This window comes from Nematolebias whitei, chromosome 19 (assembly GCF_014905685.2).
Source record: "Nematolebias whitei isolate Nwh7 chromosome 19, NemWhi1, whole genome shotgun sequence".
Lineage (NCBI taxonomy): Eukaryota > Metazoa > Chordata > Actinopteri > Cyprinodontiformes > Rivulidae > Nematolebias > Nematolebias whitei.
The window spans coordinates 27,433,411-27,445,933 of NC_056516.1; the positions used below are offsets into that span (position 1 = coordinate 27,433,411).

At 35.8% G+C, this 12,523-nt stretch overlaps 1 protein-coding gene across 1 annotated transcript in view; it reads right to left on the reverse strand.

Moving 5' to 3' along the window:
* The window catches only part of LOC119425451 (CUB and sushi domain-containing protein 3), a 504,865-nt gene that overhangs the window by 343,789 nt on the left and 148,553 nt on the right, over positions 1-12,523 (reverse strand). The window contains exon 3 of the mRNA XM_037692978.1: positions 2,563-2,675. Coding sequence (XP_037548906.1) covers positions 2,563-2,675 — 113 coding nt within the window. The remainder of the gene's footprint in view (positions 1-2,562; positions 2,676-12,523) is intronic.

Below are 12,523 nucleotides of genomic sequence, written 5' to 3' on the forward strand. Positions count from 1 at the left end.
AGATAGATAGATAGATAGATAGATAGATAGATAGATAGATAGATAGATAGATAGATAGATAGATAGATAGATAGATAGATAGATAGATAGATAGATAGATAGATAGATATATTCAGTTCATGTTTTTTTTGGGGGGTGGGCAGCAAATTGGCTCAGTTGATAAAGATGCATCTCAGCAAGAAGGACACTGGAAGAAAACCCGGCTGGAGGGTCTTTCTGGGTGGAGTTTGCATGTTCTCTCCGTGTATGCGTGGGTTTTCTTCTGGTACTCCAGTTTCCTCCCACAGACCAAAAACATGCACATTAGGCTGATCGGTAACTCTAACTGTCCCCAGATGAGTGAGAGAGTGAATGGTTGTTTGTCTCCATGTGTCACTGTGATGGACTGGAGACCTGTACAGGTTGTTTGCTTCCTCTCACACGGTGACTGGTGGATATGGGCACCAGTGACCCCCGTAACCCAGAAAAGAAGAAGGGAGTAAAGATAATGCATGGATGGATATTTATTTATTTTTAATTTAACACCACATATGAAAAAGACTTTGGTGAGATGGGAAAACAAAATAATTTCTTACTCTCAGACATTCATAAAAAAGTCATTGACAGTGTGTGGCACGTCTGGGCAACAGCAAAATCAGATTTGAGCCACTTTGGCCTGCAATGTGAACGAAGCCTATACAGACCTGAATCAAGTGTCAGCTGCTGACATACCAGCAATGTGCTTCATGAATAAACAGTTTAATTGTGCCTGACTTCTGTTATTTCCTGTGTGTGCCTCTGGTGAAGCTTTTTTATGCTTTGATGGTTTAAGTCCTCAGAACTAATTTTCCAGTTGAGGACATCAAAGTTTTTTTTTTTTTGTTTTTTTTTTATATTTTTAATTTATATATATATATATATATATATATCTACAACTGTAATCTAATCTAAAATCTTTAAAGCACCAAATCTATGTTAAGACCAACTAAGTTCTAATTTTAACCAGGGCTTCAACTATTTTACAGTTTTCTTTCATCTGTGAATACTACACTGTGGTGTTTACTCAAACCCTGAAGGAATAACATAAAAAAAAAAATAATAATGTAAGGTTGATTTGGGCCATTGCTGTTTGTGTTTTATACATTTTTTTTTTGTTTGTTTTTAAAGAACGGTAATATTTCCCTTGAAAATGTTTACTGCCATTTTACATTTACTGATAATTAAATGTCATCAAATGAGCAGTAAAGACAAAATGTATTGTTTCAGCTAACTATCACAAAAAATTGTAAAATAAGTTTAAAAAAAAGAATGTATAATATATATATATATATATGTGTATATATGTATATATTTTTTCATTTAGCCTTTATTTATCCAGGTTAGTCTCATTGAGCCACGAGAACTCATTTTCAAGAGAGACCTGTTTAGGGAGCACATGGTGGGGGTTAAGGGCCTTGCTCATGGGCCCAGAGTGGGGCGAATGAGGGTGGAGGCAAGTGTGGGTGTTTCACCTACCCCACCCACAATTTTTTGATGTTGTCGGGGCCGGGGCGTGAACCGGCGAACTTGGGATCACAAGCCCACCTCTCTAACCTCTATATATATATATATATATATATATATATATATATATATATATATATAAAGCAATTGTTTCACCTTTAGTGTCTACACTTTCAGCTCTCACATTCACTCCATCTATGATTTTCACTCTAGCCTCTTTGGTTGAACAGAGATCATATTGAGAGCCATAGGGAAGTCGTACCCTGAGCTGAATTAAAAAAAAAAAAAAAATGGTAGAGAGAGTTCAGGACCTGGTACTTCTGTTTGGATAAATTAAATTTAATATGGATAATTCGTCATTTCCCATTTCAGCTTAAGTTTGAATCCCTTCTTATAATTGAATAAAAAATGTCAACAATGAAAACCATCAAGATTAAAACATAAAATGTCACTCAGTGTTTTAAAGTATATTACTTCAGTATTTACTGTGTACACATCATTAAAAATAGAAGCGACAGCTGCAATGTAGATAACATATTTTGAATAACATCATTTTTTTGTGTTTTTCTTAACCAGACTACTGCATAAAACGTAATGTTTACTAACTGGTTTCTCATTTTGATTATTGTTGAACTATAACAAGCTGGAAATTCATCTTTCTACACAATTCAAAGCATCTTTACTAGGGGTGCACCGATAAATCGGCTGGACGATTTATCGGCCCTGCTTTCTTTTCGAAGATCGGACGATACTTACATGAGAAACTGATTGTACAGATTTTTTGTAGTTTTAACAACGATTGTCTAAACTTCATTTATATTTCAGAGCACTACCTCATGGCCAGTTTAAACAAGTTTGTTTTGTTTCTAGGATATTGTTCAAGGGTTTTTCAATAAATTAAGATTGGAAAATTGAAGGTGCGTTGTGACTTTATAACACCTGACCGTGTCGCTTATAAAACAAAATCGGTATTGGCCAAAATCGGAACGTCAGACTTTTTAGAGATCGGTGATTGTTGTGATCAGACAAAAAGTGCAATCGGTGCACCCCTAATCTTTACAAAAACAGACATTTTCTGACCTTCATAGTTGAGCTTGAAACCGTGAGCAGAAACGGCAAAGTCACTGGTTAACCTCAGGGAGAAAACATTCCCTGTACTGGTGACAGGTGGAGGGGCCTGGAAACCTGTTAACCTGTAGAAACACAGAAGAAAAAAAAGGTTTGACGACATTGTCATAAAATATACTTTTTTTGTTTTTAAACAAAAAACATCATCTCCTGTGTGCTTGACAGAGAAATGGTCTTTATCTTGTTAAGCTCATCATAAACAACATGGGAATTTATCTCATCCACACATTCCAAGGCATGATGGAAAATGTGCCATTTTTCAAAAGAAAACCCTAAACATATAAATAAATACATAAGGCACTCAACAATTTTTAATTTTTTTTTTTTTTTTTTCAATATTACTGCCTGGATCATTTCCCCAAAAAGTGTGATGGTCTGTGTTTAGTCAGGCCTTTGAACAAACCATCAAATCATAGGATCAAAGAACACAGACCAAAAAATGTGTTCAACTAATTCGTTTTCCAAATGTAAACTTGAGTACAGATCAGAAAGCAGCAAAACTGTGGTAAAGAAAGGTAAAGATGCTGCCAATCAATCAGCAGGTTTGAGTTTGTCCAAAAACTGTACCGAACAACAAAAGTTAGCCTTCAACAAAGAGATTCCCTGAACTAAAAGAGAAGGAAACAAGAAGGGGCACAGTGGTGCAGTTGGTAGAGCTGTTGCCTCCCAGTGAGAAGGTTGCCGGTTCAAATCCTGGCCTAGGACCTCTCTGGATGGAGTTTGCATGTTCTTTCCATGTGTGCATGGGTTTTTCCCGGGTACTCAGCTTTCCTCCCACAGACCAAAAACATGCATGTTAGGCTGATGGGTAACTCTAAATAGTCGTAGGTGTGAGCGAGAGAGTGAATAGTTGTCTTGTTTGTCTCCATGTGTCCCTGTGATGGACTTGACCTGTCCAGGGTGTCCCCCACCTTTTGCACAGCGATGGTTGAACATGGGCACCAGTGACCCCTGTGACCCGAAAAGGAAGAAGTGGATAAAAAAATAATGGATGGACGCGTGGAAACAAGAAGGATGAACTGAAGGGTAAATATTTTTTTGGGGAAAAGAGCCAAACTTTACTGCTACAGCTGTTAAATAGAGTAAATTAATTTTTATTTTTTGTTTTTCCTTCCATTTACGTCTTTGTTTTTCGTTGGCTTGTTACTTCGAACCATCCATCCATGTATGCATGTACGGTACGTATCATGTATACATACGTATATATACAGTATCTATACTTATTCTTTTTTTTCTGTGTGCTCATAAGAAACTGTTGAACAGACGACAAATTGAACCTTTCTCAAACTTATTTGGTTCAATGGCCAAAGATTCACATTTATGTAGTATATTTTTTAATCTCATTAAAATATATATTTAATTCTTGAAGTCACAGACACTCCTATGGCACATTATATTTGCACTTGACTGTCTGAAATTTGTATAAGCAAGTCTCATTCCTTGTTAGAAAAATATAAATGAAAAAAGTTGGCATACTGTGCTTCTTATTCACTAATAAATATGCTGAAGGGCTGAGGACTGAAAAAGCTAATATTCTACCCCGAAGCAGAAAAATGGGAGGGGGAACATTGAACTGATTTCATGAACGTTTTTTTTTTTCTTTCCCCTTCTAAGACTGTTGAATATTGCACTTTATTTTGAGTCATATTAAATATGGCCTCATTGATTAAAAAGAAGAACATTTGGTTTTATTCCCATTTAATTGGTGAATCAATGCTTGCTGTTCATGCTGAGTAATAACGGAAAGTGTTGCAGTGTTTTTATCCTTCTCTTCAATAAAAAAAAAAGTCTTGATTACGTCCATGTTCCCAATTTATTGAGTGGTAAGGCAGGAATTACAAATGCATTTCCACTATGATTAAGCGGTTCTATTACAAATACTGACACATCATAATGACTTCTGGATTTCCCTGCTCCATGCTTGCATTTATTGCTCTTTGTAATCACATTTTTCTCTGACTCCATGTTTTATTTATTAAGAACTGCATCAAGAAAAAAACTAGTTCTTTAAGAACCATAACTTCTAAAATACTTTTTTTTTTCTTCTTCTAAACCTGGTTTTGCTTCATCCTGTTTCTCCATTTCAATTTTGGTCATTCCTGAATTTTTGTTTCTAACTTCCTCTCTTTTATATTTATTAACTTGATGCACTTGTGTGCTTTTATTCCATTTATAACAACCCGTTTGTCATCTCCCAATCATGATACTTATGATTGAGTTATTAACATTTTTGACACTGCAACTGTTGTTGTCTGCTGCTGTAGACAAGAAACAATGTTGCTTTTGCCCATCCCTGTGTTTGCTGTCTGTGTCTTAACAAAATATCTCATGAACCAATCTGTGTAAAACTGAATCCACAACTGATTAACTTTTGGAGTCAACTCTTTTCAAGATGGCCACCACAGCTATACAGCATTACCAAACACAAAACTATGGATTTAACGTAGACAATTCTAAGCAATATTATGCAACAACTTTGTATGATGTAGCTAAGAGTCAAACGCAACTTACTGCTAACTGGTTAAATTATTTTATTTATATTTGACATCAAGCATTCAGTCAATTATGTCTGTTAGCAAAATAATGTATGAACCACTGGACAAAGTTTAATGACACTCCAATAGAGAATGGACTTCTATATTTGAATACATTTAGATGAATGGAAAAAGAGTAAGTTGGCTATCCAGGTAAATAAATCACCAAAAAGTTAAATTGTGTCATCTGGACAGTTTCTTTTTGAAAGAAATGTTTCACCTTTCTTCTGAAAAACTTCATCAGTCTGATGTCTGCCAACAGGATGTGTCGTATTAAATAGCACATTATTGATGTGTATCAAACCAGTCTGCTGTGAAATTCCAAGAAACTGGCTTTACACAAGACAAAATGTTCCTTCTAACAAGAAATTGTCCAAAGGACACAATTTAACTTTTTGGTGATTTATTTACCTCGAAGATTGAGCCTACTCACTTTTTTTTTTTTTTTTATCATTTTGGCCAGGTTCTCCTCAGGCTGGTTCGGTGAGGAGTAAGCGACCATTTAGCCTACAAAGTGTGATTGTTATGCGCTGATGATCGTTTGTTTTATACTGATGGCCTCCCATTTTGCATGTGCAATGCAAATTTCTGGGAATTCCTCGGCAAACTGGTTTGAACCACATCAATAAGGTGCTATTCAATACAACAGAGCCTGTTGGCAGGCCTCAGACTGATGAAGTCTTTTGTTTGAGAGCCGAAACATTTCTTCCAAAAAGAAACTGTCCAGATGACAATTTAACGTTTTGGTGATTTAGATGAATGGCATAGCCAACATACTCTAGAGAACACAAACTGGCTACAACTAGACCTGTCACGATAACTATATTTTCTATGTGATTAACTGTCTCAGAAGTTATTGCGATAAACAATAATTTTGTTTGAAAATTGACAATAATTAGTAATTATTGTTAAATGTAAGAAGAAACGTTGGTTAATTAGTTTTGAGTGTAGTACCTTTTTTGACCACTGGATGGCAGTATAAGACAGTTTGAACCAAATCATGGATAGTGAGGGAGCAAGCAGGGTGTCTAAGAAAAATGGGAGGGAGGCCCCTTGACGTGACATGGGTCGTATCTCGTTCCTGTTTTTCAGTTCTCAAAATGGCGGACCCTTGGTGTGGTTTGAGCTCTTTAGCATAGCATTTTTCACACAAAGCTATAATTAAAAAAAAAAAAATCTGTAAACAAGTTTTCAGCTTCTTTTTGCAGAGAAAAACTACTTTTAAGACAAAGGCACGGGTTTCAACCATGAATTATGGAGCTTTGACAATACGGAGGTTTATTCCCAAGGTCGGCCTGTTAGCTTAGCTTGTAGCTTAGCTTCTCAGCTTAGCTGCTTTTAATGATCCAAAAACGTGATTTTGGATGGTTAAAACAGAATTTAAAAAAGAGAAAGGCAGGGGTCATTGAAGAGCACTGGAGTTGAGCCGTGTTGTCAGTAGAAAGAGAGACACAAAGAAACAATAAAGTGGATAAATGAAAATGAGGTAGATAATTTTCATTTATCATGCGATTGATTTATTGTTTATTGCAACAGGCCTAGCTACAACTCATACAGTTGTACAGATGTTGAGGAAAAGTTGGGTTAATTAGTAGCTGTGCATTATCCCCAACAAGTGCCTTTAGCATCACGCAACTTGTAACAGTTTTACCTAAAATTTAGCATTATCAGTTGGCCTCAATCCTGTCCATCTAATTTATCTTGGATCGCAAAAATGAATATAACATGGATGCATTCAATTATCACATGCCAAGGAGAAAAAAATGGTTACAACTCTGGTTATCTTTAATATAATGAGCTAAATATTTGGTATGGTAGTAGTTAAGGCATCTTCAACACATTCTCTGAGAACTATCACCTCACAAGAGCTCACAATAGTGCATAAAAAGTGTTCATACTGCTATTAACAAGGTTAGACCAAAACATCTATAATCCAGCCCATCTAAGCACAAGTTGATTTTAGTTTAAATTGTTTGCCTGAAATGGTGGTGGGGGATTTCCATTAAGGCATGATGGAATTTAATTCTTTCACTGATAATACAGTTCCACTTAAAGCACTCTGGCTACTTCCTTCATCGTCTTTGATGCCTTTAGTCTACTTTTCCATTCTTGAATCTATCCCTCTTCCAGTTTTCTTTGCCTCTGTTGTCCCAGTTTTATGTTCATCTGTATCACACATACTTCATGAAACCATCTCGCTTTTTACCCTTCAGCAAATATCTTGTTGTGAAAATAACCCCCCAACCATTCCTTTATTCCTTTACTTTCTCTCCAGCATCTATTGTACTGTGTCACACTCCCGGAGTAATAAACTTTGAGTACACATGCAGATACACACACACAAACACACCATTTGTATTTACTGTGTCACCATTTATCCCTGGATTTACGCGTTTTCAGATTCATGAGCCGAAAACAAAATTATTTTATAGAAATTGAAAGAGAGATGAAGCAGAAGGTGCTTTCCTCTTAGAGACTAGTGTGTTTGTTTGTGTATGGGGCGTGTGTGAGAGAGTGTGTGTGTTTCTTTGTAAATGCATGTGTGCACAAAGAGCAGGTTAATCTCAGACGAGTGCATTCTTTGCACTTTTTCTATCACACACAGACACATGCATAAACATCAAGGATCATGCACAAGATTCTACACACTCCAACACAAAAGACAAAGTTTTACCTCCAACAATAAACCAAAAATTTGGCTAATGTGAATGCTAGACTATTTATTTGTGTTTCTCTATGAATCTGACATCTGACTGGAAATATATATATATATATATATATGTAAATCTTCTAACTGAAAGTTAAAATTCAAGGTATGGCATTCTTTACCTTCATGCCTGAGTTTTTATAAGAACATTTCATCTTCTGATGAGAAAGGATGGCATTTTAGAAATTTTGGGCACACATGAATAACATTTTCAATGGTCTTGTGATCACTTTTTTAAGATCAAGTGGGATGTGATCTGTTTAAATGTACACAAACATTTTATTTGCTCTGTTTTAATAGTAATACATTTTTAGATGCTTGCCATAAACCACTAGCATTGTAGTAGTTATTATTAATGCATGTTTGAGCACACAAAGTAAATGATACATTTAGGAGTGAAATAATAAAATATTTTCTTAACCATTTTTTCCTTTCCATATCATGTCACTGTTAAACATCAGCTCCTACATCAGTACGGTATTGATTCAGTCAGTCAACTATGAATCTTAGTACTGTTAGCAAGCGTTTTGACATGCCATATGCCCTTCAAAAACACTATGGAACATCAATATTGATTCTGTTAATTCTCATTGGAACGCCTCTCTACTGAAGCACCAACACACATGAATGTCGTCAAATCAATACAATAACAACCTACATCTATAGTTTTCATTTCCCAGAGTGGACCATTGACAATCAAACTTGTCAGAAACAGCTCAAAACCAGTACAGCTATGAAGGCAGCCAGGAGGAAATCGTTTGGGTCAAAACACAAGGTCAAGACAAGAGACCAGAGGAAATATTTACGTTATTGGATTTAATATATTTATTTGATTTTAGACTAATATTTATGATTTTGTGAGATGTAAAGGAGGATATACGTAGATGTTATGACTGGCACTTTAAAGCACAAAAATATGTGTTATGTTGATATGGATGAGGCAATGCACGAGGAAATGGGAACAATAACTAAAAACAAAAGCCAATCACTATATTTTGACAGTAGTTTATTTCTATATTTATTTATCATTATTTAACCAGGCAGTTGAGATCATAATTCTCTTTTGCAAGGAAGGCCTTGGCCTGAAGGCAGCCTAACATGCGTGTTTTGGATTATGGGAGGAAATCGGAGTATCTGGAGGAAGACAACACAAACATGGAGAGAACATGCAAACTCTGCACTGAAAGAACCCAGGCCCAATGTGGGGACTGAACAGAGAACCTCCTTGCCATAGAGCTACAGTGATAACCACTAAGCCACTGTGCGACACATTTCTAGCAAAAAGGACCAAAATACAGAATCACAACTGAGTCAAATATATTAATAAATACCAAGGTATTCCTGTGTCCAAAAATCATCAACAGATAATTATGTATTTAAAGGAGCAGTAATTTTACACAAGGTAGCAAAATTATATCTAAACAGGTGAAAAGTTGGTCAACAATATTAGAAAAGCTTAGTTCTGGAAGTAGGTCTACAGTAACTGTACTACATAGATGAGCTAATAGCAGATTATTTTGTTGTTTTATTGTTCATGCAAATCCTAGTTTAGAAAAAGGTTTGTGAACTCAATCATCCAGGTAGATAACAGCAAAAAAAGTTAATCTGGACCAGTTTCTTTAAGTGAAAACATTTCCGTCCCACATCCAGAGGACTTTGTCAGTCCGTGGCCTGCCAACCAGATATGACCCATAGGTATGCCTTCATTGCTGTGTTTCAAGCTAACCTCCTGTTGGAATCTCAAAAGTAGGCTTTTAACACATGCAAACAAAGCACACCCTTACAAAACAATCAATTATCATGAACAGCAATCAAATAGTTTAGGCCAGATAACCAACTTGCTACTCACAGAAACAGCCTGAGGACAAACAAAACCTAGTTTAGAAATTTTCACAGTCTTATTATAATGATGTCAAAGTTTATGTTCTTCTGAAATATTAATATATTTCAGTGTCATGCTCCATGATGCACTGGCAGTTTTACAACTACTGCACTCGGTCTTCATGTTTAGCAGCAATATGTAAAAAAAAAAAAAAACTACATAAAACAACCTCTCTCTAGTTGTTAAAATTTGAAATCAGCAGTAAGGGAGCTCATATGTCGTGCACTACAAAATGAGTTCAACTTCCCATACTGTATCCTGATGCATGCTCAATAATCCAGGTAGAAAAATCTAAAAAAGTTAAATCTGGTCCTCTGGACATCCAAAAAAACCAAAACAAAGCAAATCAACAAAAAAATGTAGAAACGTTTCGTCTCTCATCCGAGAGACTTCCTCAGTCTGAGGAGCTGTATTCAGCTTCTACATTTTTTTGTTGATTTGCTTTGTTTTGTTTTTTTTGGATGTCCAGAGGACCAGATTTAACTTTTTTAATTCCCATACTGTGTTCAAGATTTCCTTACATGTCAAAGGTGCTTACAATTAGCCATACATTTTTTTGTGTATCGAGGCAATGGCAGTGTTGGAAAGGACTATGATATAGCATTTGCATAACTCACTGTGACGTTTTGAAGTCTGGATGTTGTTTTAAAATGGCCGCAATCCACTTTGGTCCAGTTTGTTTTCATATTAGACTTTGGTCCAGCTCATCACACATAAACTCTGTTTCTTCAAAATGAGGTTGTTCAAAAGGTAAAATACTAACTGTTTAGCACTTTAACACAAAACCTCACTTGAGAAAGGGTGAAATACCCCTTTAAACAGGGCACTTACACACTGTCATTTCCACTGAATTGGGCTGATAGAAAGATTTGTGATTATAACAGTGGTGCTATATCCAAACTGTAGGTGGAGACCAAGAGCAAAAGCAAAAGTAAAGGCAGATTGTCACAAGAGTCTTTTCTGTGTAAGAGACAAAATAAATACTGTTTTAAAGTACTTGTTAAATAAAAGCTGAATTTGGAGCTAAAGTTATAAGATGTTAAACCTCCTTCTGTGTTTTGTCACAAGTCCCTAACCACTGAGTCCACTGGGAATACTTCTCTGCAAGCTAAAGTAACTGTATATATATCTTTGCTCGTCTGTGGCTGTGAGCTTGTTTTAGTTTGGGGATTTGGATTTTATTGAGTTACTGCTGACCCAAAACTTGACCCCACAAATCAAAGTGCTCTGACCTTCATTTTCTTGCAGTCTCCCATCATGTCCATCTGCCTTTTCCCACATTTGTGCTTCTTTTACAATGAAAGCCTTATGTACCCAAGTTCCCAAATCATTTACTCTCAGTTCAAATTAGATACAACATTCTGAATGTATAGAAATACGTAAAGTACATCTTAAATGTGCAAGACAAAGCGCAAAATTATATTTCTTCAAGAAAAGCTAGGCTTTTAATGTATTACTCTTGATAATTGTTAAACCTCATTTAATTAAATTAGAAGTTTTTAATTTTATAGCAATACATTTTAAGGTGCTCGGCTTATTTTAACTTGCATGAAAGTTATTTAATAATTACATGTGGTGTTTTTAATCAAACCACATCATGTATGTCGTTTTTTTCATGCGTTTCCTTTTCTTCCTGAACGTCACATTTCTTATATTTCTGTATTGTTTCATCATGCAGTGTGTGGTTAATATTTATATGATCATCTGTTAAAGTCTGTCTTCCAGCAGTGTTTCCCACCTCTGTTCTTAGGGACACCCTGCTGTGCACGCTTTAGATCTTTCTGTACTCACACATTTGATTCAGTTCAATACTAATAGGTCATGATCAGGCTACTGCAGGGTTTGATAACGAGTGGAACCCTGTGTTGAATCGAGCGACCTGGACTGGGGGAACATTTTGCTCATTGGGGGTAAAAAAAAAAAAAACACTCTTTTTACACTTATGTTTTTGTAACGGTCTGCAATTTAGAAATTTAGTTCAATCATGATTGTAGTTGATGCTGGTTTTCTTGGTTTCTTGGATAGTGATTGTACAACAGGTTCTATAAAGTGGTGCGTCAGGAAAATGTGACATTTTCGTAAACTTTATCAACAATTATTTAGCGCAAACATATGAACATCTTCGAATATGACCCTAAATAATAATAATGTGTATAAATGGCTGAGTTAAAGCCATTGAAAAGTAGCATTGGTGGCCATCTTGGATTTTTGATTTGGATTCAGTATGTGATAGGGAAGGTTCTCAGCTATAATCTCATCAAATTTCCACTCTGTATGTGTACAAATGGCTGAGTTAAAGCCATTGAAAAGTAGCATTGATGGCCATCTTGGATTTTTGATTTTCAGTCAGACTCTATTAGGGATCATTCAGCTAACAATAAGGCAATTTCAGCTCAATATCTCTAAAAATGGCAGTTATAGTATTTTTTCACTTTTAGCTAATGAGGCCATCTTGGATATTTAATTTGCATTAGGAATGTATAACAACTCGCTCCCAGCTACAACCATATTACATTTCAGCTCACTATCTCAAAGAATGGCCAAGTTGTAGTCAATTTTGTGTTTGCTGAAGTAGCTGTGGCAGCCATCTTGAATCAAAATGGCTCCAAACATTAGTCAGTTCTAGACATTTATCTGATGAGTACTTTCTGTGAGTTTCAAACAAATCCAACATTGAGTTTGTTTTCTTCAGGGACCTCTATACTCTAAGTCATGTGACTTGACAGCAGCAGTTAGTGTGAGGAGTATTCTCTCATTCATTTCCTATGGGGAAATATGGCAACTTTGTTA